Raw genomic sequence first — 15,879 nt, forward strand, 5'->3', positions numbered from 1 at the left:
CTCTTTCTCTCTCTCCTCTCCTCTCTTTTCCGCACATTCACTTCTTCAATTCGCAACTGTGCGCAATTGGGAAATCGTAACTGCAACACCGTATTGCATTATCTGCGCGAAACTGCATATAAATGCAAAAATAAATCCGATGAGACAGTGTTGTGTGTTCAATTGATAATATGGATTAATGTTATTACAATTTTAGATTTCGATGCTCCGATGCATGACAATGATCTGCACTTTGTTTTTCTCCTTCGTTTTTTTCTTTTACGCGACAAAGTAAATGCAAAGTGCGACACGACACGACTCTTCGCTCTTTTTCGTTTCCTACGACATTGAAAACAAATTTTATATTTTCTGAAGCGATTCTTCTCGATTTCAGCAATAGCTGTAAAAAAATATAGGGCGCGTTACGTAGACTTTGACGTAATCGTGAATTTAATTATACGTATCTTATTATTATTATTATTTTCATTGCACATAAGATCAGAATGCATATTCTTCACTGTTGACAGTTTCACGCGTCATATATCAAATCAGCATTATGACATCACTTTCTCTGTCGACGCGACAGAGTATGATACGGGAGAGATCGCGTAATTTTTGACATTTCGCTCACCCGCGCCTGCAGTAATTAGTTTCGTAGACCTAGGCTGCCGAAGAAGCCTAAATCGTAAATCTTAATGAAGACAACGATTTGCGATTTACGAACTCACGTGACATACCAACGAAATCACTTTGTAACGTCCGCGTCGACGACTGTATCGATCGAATGCAACTTAGAAAATCTTTCGTACATGAAACCTTGATCACGTTAGAAATCACATTGTTTAAAAATTCACATTGATTAAAAATAACGGACGATATATCGAAGAAGAATTTTATAAAACATTAGTGATATCTGTATGTTTTTATATATTCTCACGATTATTTTCCTTTATCATTTAAAGATGGATCGAATTACTTTTTACAAGATTATCGATATCTATTCTTTTTTAGTTTATTACAAATTATTATTATTATATTTATTGTAAATCTTGTACAATATTAAAAAATTTTCGATATATCTATATTCCGATACAAATGTCAGTTTTATAATTCATTCTCTTTGTAAAAAAATATGATATTTTTTTCTCGATTTACATTAATTGTTCAGTTTATTCAGATTCACTGTAAACGCTATCACGTGCAACATCGTTAAAACGAGTATTACGTAAATGAGAGAGAAACAGTTCGTCCGCTTTTATAACTGTTTTACAAGCGTTGACAACATAAAGAGCATGCAAATTGGAAACGCAACAACAATTTTACGTAAAATTTTATTTTCTAGTTGCAAACGAGGAGGGAAGCATCGTATTTAATATAAAATAAATTAATAGCCAACACAGAGTTGAAAAATCAAATGTTTTTTTGATTAAACAAAAAATTACGTGTATTATTTTTTTGGACGAGACATAATATTTTCCTGCCTGTACAATTATGTTATAAGCTAGTTTGTCGAGAACACATTAAGCTTGTTTGTCATACACTTATCATCGTGTCTAAGTATGTATTGTAGCTAATCAGTAGGCCATAATCTAAATACGCTGATAATGCTATATAATGACGTTGCATTCCACGCCTGATAAATGTGGAAATAAACATTGATTAAGAGGTCCGTGACCAAAATAGGGGCTCAATTTCATATATCCCAAGAACCGGTTTCATTTTGGTTGCCATCGTCAAGGTGACTTCTGATGTGCAAGAAATCTCTCTCTCTCTCTCTCTCTCTCTCTCTCTCTCTCTCTCGATTTTATTTGTCAAAGTCCGGATATCTTTTATTGCCGATCGACGCGACGCGCGTTTCGCGAATGAGAACCTTTCGCAAGAATAATAACGACGATAGTGACTCTATGCTGTGTAATAATAACTCGATGAGAACGATGCCAAGAGACTTTAGCGGGGAAATGAAAAGAAACGGAAGGAAAGGAAGTAGAAAAAAAAAGAGGGATGACAATACTGTCGCGGTAAGAAAAGGTGCGAGCACGACGCGTGCTTTTGAAGGGCACGGTATACGTGCGCTCGCGCATTCTTTTTTTTTTTTTCGTGTATAAATCCTTGAAGTAGTTTTCAGTAAATCCTTCTTTAACTCTCTCTGTGAGAGAACGGAATTGAGAAAAGTTTAAATTTATTTGTAAAATTTAACAATTTTCTTTAATACTTAGAAAAATTTATTTTAAAAAACAGATATGAATTACAAATGTTTAATTAAAATAGCAAAAAGATAACGGAAATTGTATAAATATATTTAAATTTAATATATAAATATCGAATGATATAAATGCAGCCAAGTGTGAGCATAACACAAAATCTTTGTGTGATTAAATTCAACATGGTTAAAATCAACTTACAGACGTTTTGATCCCAAGAATTGGATCCACTTCAGTGTGTACAGTAAAAGTAGTTGATAAGTTGTCGGTTGATATAAATAATTAAACCCAGAACATCATTAATCTATCGCTCAGTATAAATTCTTAAGAATACATCATCTGTGGTATCTCGTTGAATACTCAAACTTTACGTCTACGTTTTTCTAAAGTTATGTCAATATTATAAAACGAAAGTAATAAATTAACGAAGTTAACGAAGCAACAAATATAAAATATATATAACAAACAAAATGTATGTAGACTCACATTGAACCACAGTTAACGATGCACCATTATACAATCTTGAAATACAGATAAGTTATTATAAGATCGACACTTTATCGATTACTTTTGCTGTACACATTGAAGAGGATCCAATTATTGAGATCGAAACGTCTGTAAATTGATTTTGAATATATTGAATTTAATTACACGAAGATCTTGTGTTGGCTCACTCTTGGTTGCATTATATCATTTGATTTATTCCTTGAAGCCTGATATTACTATTAATATACATTAAAAATTTAAATATATTTAAATTAAATACATCAATGAAATATATTTTATTTATATGAATTATTTAAAAATTGTAGAAAGATGCAGCGTATGAAATTTTCGCTATGAACAACTACCAACTCTAAATGAAAGAGTCTGTAGATTCTGGAAAGAAGTATAAGAAAACTTGAGACATTCTGTACACTTTTGACGCGTGCGAGTATTAGTATATGTCCTTGGTAGCTTTCAATAAATCAGTTTTTATTATAACACTAGTATTAAAAGATATCGCAATCTAACAGTTTTTATGTCTATAATCTCTCTTCTCATATTTTCTTTTTTTTTCCTATTAAAGAATTGAAAGTACAAAAGTCAATTGTTATCGATAAACGATTTATTTATTATTTAGTTTGATGAATAATTCGACTTATCGATTGGTACAAAAATCAAACACGTCCAGATAACATATGTATCGATGTATGTAGATATATGTGGTATATGTACATAAACATGCTTGCCGGGTTTAATCGATTTCTGGATATAGCAGCATCAGTTCCCGTATCAGTTGAAGTATATCATAGATATATAACCGCAGTATATAGTTCGCTTTTCTATTAGAAAATTTATGTCGAAATATCTCGAAGTTATATGATTGCAAATGACAAAATACACAGTTTACATACTAACAAAATTCAATCTAATCGTGTGTATTGAAATTGAATACAAGTATATTATTTAAATTTCCGCGATATGCATCGTTCGTATTATACGCACTTTCCGCAAGCACACGTTACCTTTGTTATTAATATCGTATTACATTGCGCTCTCTCTCTCTCTCTCTCTCACTCGCTCACTCACTCAGTTTGTATGTGTGTGTGTGTGTGTGTTATACTCGCTCGGAATATCTAATGCAGCGTTTTCTTTGCGGAATATCATTGAGCGGCGCGTAATTGATTCGCAACACGCACAGGGGATGCGATATGGATCGGTAACAAATGTATACAGATGAAGCAAAAATCCAGCGGTCCATTACGCGTAAGGCAAAACCTGCAATTACCTGATAAATTTCTTTTACCGTCGCAAAGCATTAGACAGCAGGGAATACTCACCGAAATGAAATCTTTAAATGCCTACTAAGAGAACGCTTAGTGCGAGGTGATGTGAGTTGACGAGTCAAGTGTGCCTATCCGTTGATTCACGCGCGTCCGTATGTGTGATGTACCTGAGAGTCAAATTCCACGTATATAGTGTACGCGTATATAGCGCGTGAATGTGTGACGATGTCACCGACACGCACGCGCACGCGCACGCGCACACGCAAGCGAGGGGAACACATACGCGCGGCGGACCCTCCGCGTAGACGTGTGTGCACGTGCAACGTGGGTTAAAGGTTCCCTCACACGATGCATCGCGGCACACGGTTGAAAGTTTTTAATTAAAAGCTGGCAGCGAGATAGTCGTAGGTATTCGCTCTCTTCATTTTGAAAAATGTAACGAAAGCGGGATACATCTCGCGCTCTAGCGCTCCCAAAGTCTTATCTTTTGGCTCGTTACGCTAATTTATGAGACGCTAATTTAATCCGAAGGAACGTAAACGCGACTGAAATATTATATTCCCAACAAGAGGGAGAAATATTGCTTCTGTTAGTACTTTGCTTTGTGATATCATAAAAAATATATAACACACACACACACACACACACACACACACACATAATATAATTATTGTATAATCAGAAAATTATTTTTAAATTTTTATTTTTTTAATGCGACTATTATTCCACTATATTTATATCCTTAGGTGAAACACGATAAAATGGGAACGGCTTAAAACAAAATTGACTCTCTTGCGCGCAATACAATGTTATCCTACAGAATAAACGAATAATGTATTTTTTGTCGTCGCAACGTTAGTCCGGTTACTTTCTGTCTGCTGGATTCTTGAATCTCGGTATTATCGGACGACGTCATCCCGCGTTTCTTAATCTCCTGACCGCGGTGATTCATGCGATGTGATGAGCGCTTTAAAGCGGTTAGTAAAACTCATTCGCCGCGAATGAAAGAGAAGGAGAGGAGGACACGATGAGGGGGCGTTGCGTGAGGGGGAAAGAGAGGACGCAACGAGTTCTGGAGGAATATCATCGGAAAGCGAGACAGATGGGCACAGAAATATAGACACGGTAACAAGGAGGGGAAATGGAAGAGTGAGGGAGAAAGTGTGGGCGCGACGCGGCGCGGAGAGCTTACGTGGAATAGCTTCGTGTATGTATACGCGATTACACGCGACGAGGGTATACAATGGTGAAGGGGGATGGGATGGGATGGGATGGGGAGCATTGCCCTATATCTCGTCTTTTTTTTTTTCTTCTTTCATTTTTTTCTCCTTTCAATCTCCCGCAGTGCACGGCCACGTTTTTCCGCGTGCTGGCCGTACGCGCGTGCGAGCGAGCATCTCTTTCCACTCGCGGGAAGCTAAGAAAATCTATCTATTCGATTCGCGAGCCTATCGCGATCGTCGAGAAAGGCTAATTATATAATGCGAGCGTCGTTTTGCGCAATCGCGATCGTCTCAAATGTCAGTCGACGTGGGATATTAAATATTGTAGGTTCAGCGATTTTTCAATCGTGGCGGTAAACGAAGCTTCTCAAGATAGCGGGGAGTCTGGTATATGAATTGCTCCGATTGCAATTTACAGTTGCTTGCCGTGCGATTCTATTTTCCTTTTTTGTTCTTTCCCGTGCTCGTGCACGCTCCTCGTTCAATCGCGTTTATACCGCCGATCGTTTTTCTACCGCCGATGAAAATATTTCGACGGTCGACGTTTACGTCCGTTATGTGTAACGTGACGAGTGCGATATGCTTTTTGATGCACCATATGTTACACATCACATCGCGTTGCCGCACAGTACACGCACAGTTACATAATGGCTATTAATGATCCCGGAATTATTTATTCGTATCATTCTGATATCGTATGCATTTATTAATTTTGCGCAGCATCGAGAGACTCTCACTCTTTCACTTCTTTTCATTCGCTACGTTATTCGCTCCTTCTTCTTGCATAAATTTCTTGTTAAATGAACGCAATGTGTATCGCGAATTCTTGCAATTTCGCGAGATTGTACTCTGAATATATCGCGGATAGACGTGGCGTATCAATGAACATTGAATATCTGTAATGTTTACGTCTTTTATTGCCACCTTTGTTTTTATATGTCCGATTATCAAATTTTATTAATTTCGTACACGAAAAGAACGGGCGTTCAAGCTAATTGCTAGAATATCCAAATTTTTGGCAGCAAATGTATTGCTCTTGTCACGCTCGAGTTTGTGCCACATAATTATTATTTTGATGATCCAACAAAATTCTTTTCAAATCTACCTATATTTTTAAATACATATATTTTTGAATAAATTTATTTTTATTTCCCATGTAGGTAATTGACATAAATTTCACAAGAGACAGCAAAATAAGCATAAATTGTATTATTTTACTGAGAAATTTTTAAACATTTGGCATTTTTTACTTTATCCAGATTCAATTAATATCATATTATTTTTATTCTCTCGTTCCATACCTATGTCTTTTTTATGACGCTTTTTATGACCTTTCTCTCTCTTTCTCTCTCTTTCTCTCTCTCTCTTTCTCTCCTATCCCATCCCATCCCATCCCTCCCCCCTCTTCCTTTAATCATTCTAGAATTCCGAGTGTTCTGTTACAAGAGGAAAACAGACAACGATCATTACATAAAGCTGCAGCAGTTTCAAGCGTAATGTTACAGTATCCCCGACGGAGAGACGGATAATGCATTATTAAGAAAGATAATAATTATCCATTCACGTCATACATACATACGTGACGTATGTTTATAATTATATAGCGATGGGAAAAAATTTCTCAAAACACTTTTGGATTACGCCAGGCTTTCGAGGTGGGAAGGATATACTTTCGTCGATATACACTTTCCGCTCGCTTTATTTTTATACTCGCGTAATTAGCATTTGTTCTGTTCCCAAGGGCAAATATTTCCAAATGGCAATTGCAGGAGCGAGAGAACGTCCCATTCGTTGTTGACGCGATGCGACATAAACGTCCGGTTCCGCTAGTATATTCCTCTTATTTTTAAACAATTCGCATCGACATGTGACGGTATTTTACATATCGCGCGCACGCACGTGACATGCGCCCGTGTTTGCTCGCATTTCGCGCACTTACTTGTCCAGCATCGAAAAAGTAATTAACAATGAGCCAATTAGCGGAGCGTCACGACGCGACGCGACGCGACGCGACGCCCGACCGCCCGCGTCGCGCGTCGCGCGCCACCGCGACAGATATTTATTTACGTGCAAGTGTTTTTTACGTGGAAGAAGAGAACGCTACGTACGTCGCACGATAAACAATGCATTGTACATCTGTACGTGGGGACAAATATTTGGCGACTTCTGATAGGGCGTGTAATTGGCACGTTCCGATAAATAATAACGGCAACAGCGGGATTGGAAAATTCGATGCCCACGTGCCTACGATGTGCTGTATACGTGTGTAGGTGTGTACGTGTGTACATGTGGTTGCACGAATCTCGCGGCAGTACACTTGTCCGTATAGATAAAAAAGCGTCGTAGATATCAATCGCGATATCAATGGCGGTAAAGTTTCGCGTGCGGTGCAGCGGCAGCGCGCGCGGTGGCGCGGCGGAGAGAACCGAGATTAACTGCTATAAATATCATCGTCGGCTGATGTCTCTTTCTCTCTCTCTCACTCTCTCTCGGCCGCTCGCGGCCGCTCGCCGATCTAACTTTTGATCCCGATTGTACTCTTAAAACATTGGAAATAGTTATGGCAGTGGTGCTCACTCCCTGCGCCGATGATCGCCGATGCCATTATTGATTCAATTATGTAACGCGAATGCAATTGATAGCGCGCTCGCGGACATCCTCGTTGATTTGCGCAATAATGAGCAACTAATGAGCGATTGCACGGTTTTGCATATCGGAACGCAAACTCTTCGTTTGTTCCCAAGAGATTTTATTCGCGCGCGTGCGCGACTAACATGACCCAATATCGGATTCACTTAGTCGGCAATTAAAGGACTTTGTTATTCGAAGCGAGCCTTTCGGAATCATCTTCCTTCGTGAAACCGATACGTCGCTGGAACCGCTGCGCTCTCGCGTGTCGTTACAATATAAAACGATAAATCGCAGGGAGAATTCCTATCGGCTTGGCTAAAAAATGTGGTGGGGCATTTTTAGCGTGAATATTCTAGCATCGATCTTTGCGCGGCTGTCTCTTTTACATCCAAATCCGATTCGATTTGAAATTTCGCCCGGATAAATAAAGCAAAGGGAGTAATGGACGAGTCTCCGCTGCAAAGCAGCAGACGCCCGTACAGTCCGCGCTACAAAGCGCCAGAGTGGATCTCTCGTGTTGTCGTTTTTGTGTTTTTCCCCTCCCTTCGATCGTTCGTTCGGATAGTATCTGGTAGTATGGTAGTATCGAGTATTTATATACTCTCAATTATGACGGGCCGATCGGTCTCGCAGAGCCGCGAAAGCTCACGCCGATACCGCGTCTGTTATGTCAGTATGTACACTCTTCCCGCGATATTCGACTGATCTGTAGCCACTCGGTCGTGCCGGATACGAAGGGAAAAAAAGAAGAAATGAATGAGAGAAAACGGCATTTCGTCAGATTTCGCGAGCCCGCCCGAAACGCGATTGATTCCGTTGTTAGAATATTCGTGCTATCGGCACCAATTTCGAGACTCATTCGTCAACGATTGCGGAGAGAATGATTCCGGTAAGATGTTCCCTCTGTGCGCACTTTCTATGTAAGAGTGGAATAAAGAAGAAAAGCTTTTTTTTTTTTAGTTCAGAGTAAAAATATCGATTTTTTTCTATATTCAGTAAAAACCGATTTTATAATCAAAATCTTAGAAAAAAATATAGAATTTATATTTTAAATGTCGAGGCGGAGAAACGTCTTTGACAACACCTTTTCGGAACCTACAATTAGACTAATAATAAGTATATCCAGCCACCGCCACTTAGTTATTGTGCTGCATTTTGATTGCTCACAGCTAATTTTATATAAAAATCGTTTAATCGTATGCAAAAGCCGAATTCAAAAATAAATAATATGACGTCCAATATAGAAAAAGGCATATTCGAATGAACAGCTTTTATGGTTGCGGTAAAAAATTGATTTTCTTTCTGATTTTGTTTAATTAAAAGAAATTTTTAGTTCTTTTCGGTAATTTTTATCTCTACGTAAAAATTCGCATTTGAAATCACTGTGTTGTTAATCATCAACGCGTTGATCGTTGAATTTTAACAAAAAGAAAAAAATGCGATGATGCGAAGGACTCGGATCGCGATTCGCCGCTACGCTGAAGGAGAGGCATCCATCGGAAATTATGCGACGGACTGTACGCACCGCGTGCACGGTTCGTTTGCTCTTTCGTTTGCGGAATTTTTTTCAGCAGCTGGATAATAAACATTTTTCTCATTGAATAATAAATAGTTTTTCTAGGGCAATGGGGAGGGGAGGAGAGACGTAAAATCAACGTCACGCACGTCGTTCGAATCTTTGTTTACGTTTTTATCATTCATTCGCCTTTTTTTCTTTTCCGCACGAGATGCGTCGCATTCCTTCGTTGAGCGGGTCTTTCTTATTGTCTCAAACACTCAGACGGTTAATTAATTTTTCACGCGCGTGTTTGCCATTTATTATTTACGATATCGCGCGCATCGATTCCGCTCTATTGATTTTAATCGCACGCATTATCTGAAACGTAGAAACCCGTGTCGCTTTTAGCGCAAAGATTTCCTTCTACGACTCGTCCGGCTTTTCTCTCACATTATGTATATACGTGCGTGCGTGCAAGCGAGCGAATGAATGTCGCGCGAGTGTGCACGTGTTTCGTGTTATACGCGGTGTGCTGCAAATACCCTCTAGGGAGTCGTGTACCCTCGCTTTTCCGTCGTCTCATCCCTCACCGCCACGAATCTCTGTCTCTCTCTCTCTCTCTCTCTCTCCCTCCCTCTCTCTCTCTCTCTCCCCCTCTCCCTCTCTCCTGATGGTCCTGCATGCGTTTTCATGGGGATGGTATTTTAAAAGCCGACTCAAACGAACTGTTACCGGTTCGAAAAAAAAAGGAAAGAAAATGCCTTTTAATCAAATATTCCCCGAAATTAATCTGCAACTGAATTTTCGATGCTCTTTGTCACGCTGATTTGTCGCATTTCAACGCACATATTCTACCTGTTTATCATCCGATTAATATTGCACCATAATACATTCTAATATCCAAACGCATTTCTCATTAAATATTAATATACGTTAATTATAATATTAATAATAATGGTACGCGCGCGCGTGCGCGAATAACGATTAAATGGCGTATACTCCGAGCGTGTTATTAGAACCAACGTTACAGGAAATTATATAGAGAGAGTGTAGTATTTTCTTTGTGTATAATATATATACATATATATGTAAAATTGAAGGCTTACCATAAAAATCAAATAAATCCATCTTTTTTTTTTTTAATACGAGTTATGGCGCTCATTCCTTTTGTTATTTGTACATCGTAACATCGTAAACAAATGTGCTGTTTCGGCAAAAGTCAAACAAAGAAACAGGAAACGTAAGAGCTTAATGTTTGCTATTCTACAAGAATGAAACTATTCCATCACCTTTCTAACACAAGAGTAAAACAAGTTTTTTTTTTATTTATAAGAAAAAATGGTAAATATAAAGAATTATGGGATAAACATATACAGAGATAGTAAATATTCCGCAAGAAGCAAACTGTTCAGAAATTTTTCACTTTTTATTTTTTTTTTTAAATCTATAATATAATATTATTATTGATATTAAGTGATAGTATTGGTTCTGTTACGTAAGTTTTAAGTACACAGTGGAAAAGCCACGCTTAATCAATATGACAGAAATTTTTCGTACATTTCACACATTTTTAAATACGAGTATATGTAATAGACAAAATATATTTATAATATAGATATTTGTAAGCACAGTCTAATTATTAGGTTAAAAGAAAAGAAACAGTAAGCGCAATATCAAATTCAATCTTGAAATGATACGAGATGGAATCCGATTGTGTGCGTGCGTTTCTTTATATATTTAAAGATAATATATATCAACAAAATAATAGCACTCAAATCTGTTTGAAATCATTTATCATTATCTTTCTCTCTCTTTATTATAATATTGACCACCGAGGGTCCAAACTGATGTATGAATTTTTAAAAGCTTGTCTCTACTTGTCCCTGTTTTTTAGCATGGCGAATTCTCCTGATGATATAGCTTAGTGCTCAATGACATAGCTTATTTACACACGTCAAGTTTACACATACTATAACATTTTAGGATTAAATTGCATCTTTAAAATATTAATTAAAATCTAAAGCTTCATTTTTATGTTTACATCTGTATGTTTGGAGAAAAATTACGATATTTATATACTGAACAAAATTTGAAGATGAGAAATCATTGTTAATTGCTTCCATAAAAAGACTTTCTCAAGCTGATATTATATTTATCGTTTATCTTCAATCACCATAAGATTGGAATTATAAATTATTTATAATCTTGTTGTGTCGATATTATTATCCCACTCTTCCTTTCTGAGAGAGAATCTTGGGAGGGAGAACTTTGTATTAAATTGCTCATGGAGACTCATGGTTACTCCTTACAACTGATTTTTAAAGTAATACATTTTACATAAAAAAAATGTTTTAAGGAAAAGTGAATCAGCACAATCGTTGTAAAAATAATGACGACATGTTAACCCGTGACGATTCTCTGATCGTAAGATATTTTATAATGTCACATTAGAAAAAATATAAAAATACATTAAAAAAAAAACAAGGAAAAGGCATTAATTTAGAAAGACGCAGATGGTCTTGATGATTTCTATTTTGATCTACTTAATTTGATTATTTAAATGTCCTTGTAAATTTCATATTCGATTATTATTTGCTAAAAAAACACAAGCGTTGTTAGTTACGTACATTATTTGATTGTATACACTTGTACTGACTTGAGGCCCTGTCTTGTAGCTTGGACATAATTTTATTAATTTTTAGAATTTCAATTCTTGTGTAAGCTTTAATTTTTATTTTTTATTTTTATATATAATTTTTACTTTTGTCAAGTTTTAATTTTTATTTCTTCTCATTTTACTATAACGTCATATTCCTGTCCTTTTTGTACAATGTCAATTTCAATTTGTTGAAACTGAGAAAGTTCTTGGACACTATGCAACAATTCTGATCCATCTTTTTGAATGTTATCATTGGACTCTATTTTCTCACTTTTGAATGAGGAAACAGTTACGAAATTTCGGGCTTGAAGAATACTCTTTTATATATGTCCAACCATCAGTGTGACTATATAGTTTATTTTTAGACTCAATTCTGACGTTTCTATTATTTTGTTAATTTCAATATAATGTAAATTTTATACTACTGTTGTTGATTTTAGGCTGATGAGAATCAAGTAAAGCCGGAACGTTCTCTTGCAAGATGTATCGTCGTGAAAAACTAAATATTAATTACGTATGATTTTTAAGTTTAAAATCAACTAGTTTAATTTGTGATCACACAATCGTTGTTTGCTCTAAAGCCTGACCTTTTTTACCGTTATTATTGTAAAGAAGAGAAATTTTTTGTTTCTTGAAAAATTAACCACTTTTTATACCTGTTTGGTGTTTGTGACAAAATCTCTTGGTTAATTTATTTTTTATATATTTTTTTTCCATGTCACATGTAATATTCACACAGCATGAGATAATGACTCCAATATTAATGTTGACGAATTCTTTTCTGCGTTTTTAGTTGCTAGGCGGTGCTTGCTTCAGCCACGGCCCTTACACATTTTACAAGGCAGTAAGGATAAGTAACGGTCGTGTCCTTCGTCTCGGTAGTTTCTTCCTGACGAAATTGTGGAGCGATGCCGATCTCGTCAGCATCGGCGAACTTCAGCTATTGTGGATGGACAGTCGTGGACCGAATCAGCCTTTGGCATCCCTGCGACTTTATTTCTTACCTGAAAACACGCCGGATGGAAGGAGAGACACGCACGGAGAGGTATGTTTTCTCTAAAAAGAATTATCGAAACGAACGAGAGGCGGAAACTTATGCGGAATTTTGACCAAAAAATTCTGGTCAAATGAAATGCGGACGCACGAATGTGTGTCGTTCCAACGAGATATTTGGATGATTTCCATTTAGTGACACGACAAGTCGACACAAACATCATTCTATCTTTCTATGTTTCTCGACATTCAGTCAAGTAACAAAGGTAGAGCCTTGATAGATATCTGTTTAGACTTGTACTACAAAATGGAAAGCACTCACTTGCTTGATCACTACTTCATTCTTACTTGAAGAGATTTTCTCTAAAAGTTTCATATTTTTAACAAATGTTACACAATCTCCTTCTTAAGCTTTCCGTGAACACTTTTGTGATTTATAATCATTTTACTCTCTGAAAAATACGTTTTTACGAAAGAGAGTCTGGAGATAAGTTTTTTGTTTTTTTCATTCGAATGGGGCTCGTTAAAGTCGCTTCATCGACGCTTCATTGCTTTGATGTTGACACGCGTAAGCTTCACGACTACGCCGCGATAATTTCTACTTTGCCGACCATCGTCATGATAACAGACCTGTCATGTTGTCGGCCTTATCACTTTTCAATATCTCGACACTGACAATATTATTTTGTCAGTGTGGCACATTTCGCGATGTGCATGTGACTCTAATGTGGAAATTTCATAGAATGCCGCCGTTCGCCATTTTGTTAATTGAATATTTCGAGCTCTTTCCCATTGAAAATACAGGCGGGTGTATATCCAGGTTATTTATCGTGTTTTAATATAAATTCAAATATCCTCGCATATATATATCCGCACCGTATGTGCGCAGCGCATTGTTACATCGCTACACATATCATTAATTCAATCGACTGCATCATAATGCAATTGAAATAATCGCGTAATCGCGACATCGCGCATCAGTGTAACTATTTTCATGCGATCAAATCGAACGATTACGCGAATCACGAAAGAGGCATTATTCAAATATGCGGAAATACGTTGAACGCCCCCGGGGCGAATAAGTGAGCGGAAAGGCCAGGCAAACGAAACTTGTGAAATATTGGCATGGTCTTAAAGCCACTTCGAAGACTGAAAGGATACGACCGTTCGACTAACCCCTCGCCTAACGTTAGGGTGGCTTTTGGGGTCGTCACGCTCTACGCCCTGTTGTCCCATTGAGATATCGTCAATTAAGCGCACCCCTTCACTCGTCATTTCCACTGTTTGCAGGGCCGATTATTTCGGAAGGGACAGGCAAAACTCGATTGTAATCTACAGTATCCGCCCTTCCCTCGGAAATGTTCTCTTTGATCCTTTCTACCACTTTTGTTTATTAATTATAAACGCCTAAAATATATGTACATCCCTAGCGACATTGTTTATCAAATTTAACTTGTTCCTATTTTCCTCTTTATTGAAAATCGCGGATCGATGCGCGATTCGATGGCGCGCGAGGATGGGTCGATTTACAGCGGAGAGAAATACTGTTTCTCTCTCATTGTAACGTACGAAAGAAAAAATGCTGATGGGCGAACTTAGAGAAGGGTGCGCGGACTGTTCTTGGACTGTTGATGGAAATAATATTATGGACGCGCCGGTAATCACAGTATCTCCCTTTGTCGCGTCGTCGTTGCTTCGAGTTTGCGTGCGCGTTCAGAAATTGTTCGTAATGGCTACTTTCTTAAAAAACAATAAGAGAATTTACAGAATAGACAGAGACAGAAAGAGAGAGGGAGGGGGGAGGGAGGGAGGGAGGGAGAGAAGGAGAGAGGGAGACTATGAACTAGAGATAGAAACCTGTAATTGTGGCTGCTACTTTTGACCCCTTTGTTCTTCGTAATTGCTCCAGAAAGGAAACTGAACATTTTCTCGCCGATAATTATAGTATGTCGAATAACACGATAGAAAGCATTACCTTAAGCCGGCGCCATTGTAATGCTTTTCTGGTCTCATCCCCAAAACGATATTATTACTAATTATTTAACATTTTTGTAACGTACCTACACACACATGTATATGTAGTATATACATATATATTATATCGCCTATTTGCTACCACGAATATGTAACTCAAAAATTGTAATTTTTTTTATTGCAGAAAAAAAATGAAGAAAAAAAAAGGAAAAATATACATTTATTTCTGTAAAATCAATTATTTCGCCAAAATTACATTTAAAAATTATTATTTCAAAATTTTAATGTTTTAAAACATTCAAACTTGTCTCCTAGAAAATTTTGTCTGCAGTCATTGTAGCAAATGGGCGACACACACACACACACACACACACACACACACACACACAAACACGAGATATATTTATATACCTAAATAAATATATAGTATATGTATGTATGTACGTGTTTATCTTGTCCTTTTATTTTGTCTTGTGCGCGTGCGTGTTATCGCGAATCGACCATGTCGTATGTAATTGACGTGATTGATGAGCTCAACTGGGATGGAGACTTTACTTCATCTTGACTATCGAGGCAAAATATTTGTCCAACAGCTGCTGGCAATCTGTTTTTCGGTTATTTTACAACGGCGAGAGAAATTTTTATGAAATTCCTAGATACATTGCCAACAATTGAGGATTATATTCTCAATTATCTGAAAAACAAGGAAAAATCTCAAATGAAATTTGTGAAATTGGAAGCTACAATAATAATATAAAACTCGTTATAACACTTTATATATTTGAAACAAGATAAATCAATTGAATATTCTGTGTGCATGTGTAATAATAATTTATATTAAAATATAAATAATTTATATTAAAATGTTATTTGAAATAACATCATTTTATTCTCTTTCAATATTGATATGTGTGTGTGTGTGTGTGTGTGTGTGTGTGTGTGTGTGTGTGTG

The 15,879-nt window shown here is 37.0% G+C and overlaps 1 protein-coding gene across 3 annotated transcripts in view; it reads left to right on the forward strand.

Annotated features, from left to right (window-relative positions):
* LOC108756522 overlaps positions 1–15,879 on the forward strand; it is a 179,740-nt gene that overhangs the window by 17,938 nt on the left and 145,923 nt on the right. For 2 of the 3 annotated variants that reach the window (XM_018500405.1, XM_018500412.1), the window contains exons 1-2: positions 1,806–1,997; positions 12,754–13,005. In XM_018500405.1, coding sequence (XP_018355907.1) covers positions 1,842–1,997; positions 12,754–13,005 — 408 coding nt within the window. In that variant the 5' untranslated portion in view covers positions 1,806–1,841. Of the gene's footprint in view, positions 1–1,805; positions 1,998–12,753; positions 13,006–15,879 lie in introns of those variants that run through there. The other variant, XM_018500421.1, reaches the window with a different exon arrangement.

The sequence above is a fragment of the Trachymyrmex septentrionalis genome, unplaced genomic scaffold (assembly GCF_001594115.1).
Source record: "Trachymyrmex septentrionalis isolate Tsep2-gDNA-1 unplaced genomic scaffold, Tsep1.0 scaffold101, whole genome shotgun sequence".
Taxonomy (NCBI): Eukaryota; Metazoa; Arthropoda; class Insecta; order Hymenoptera; family Formicidae; genus Trachymyrmex; species Trachymyrmex septentrionalis.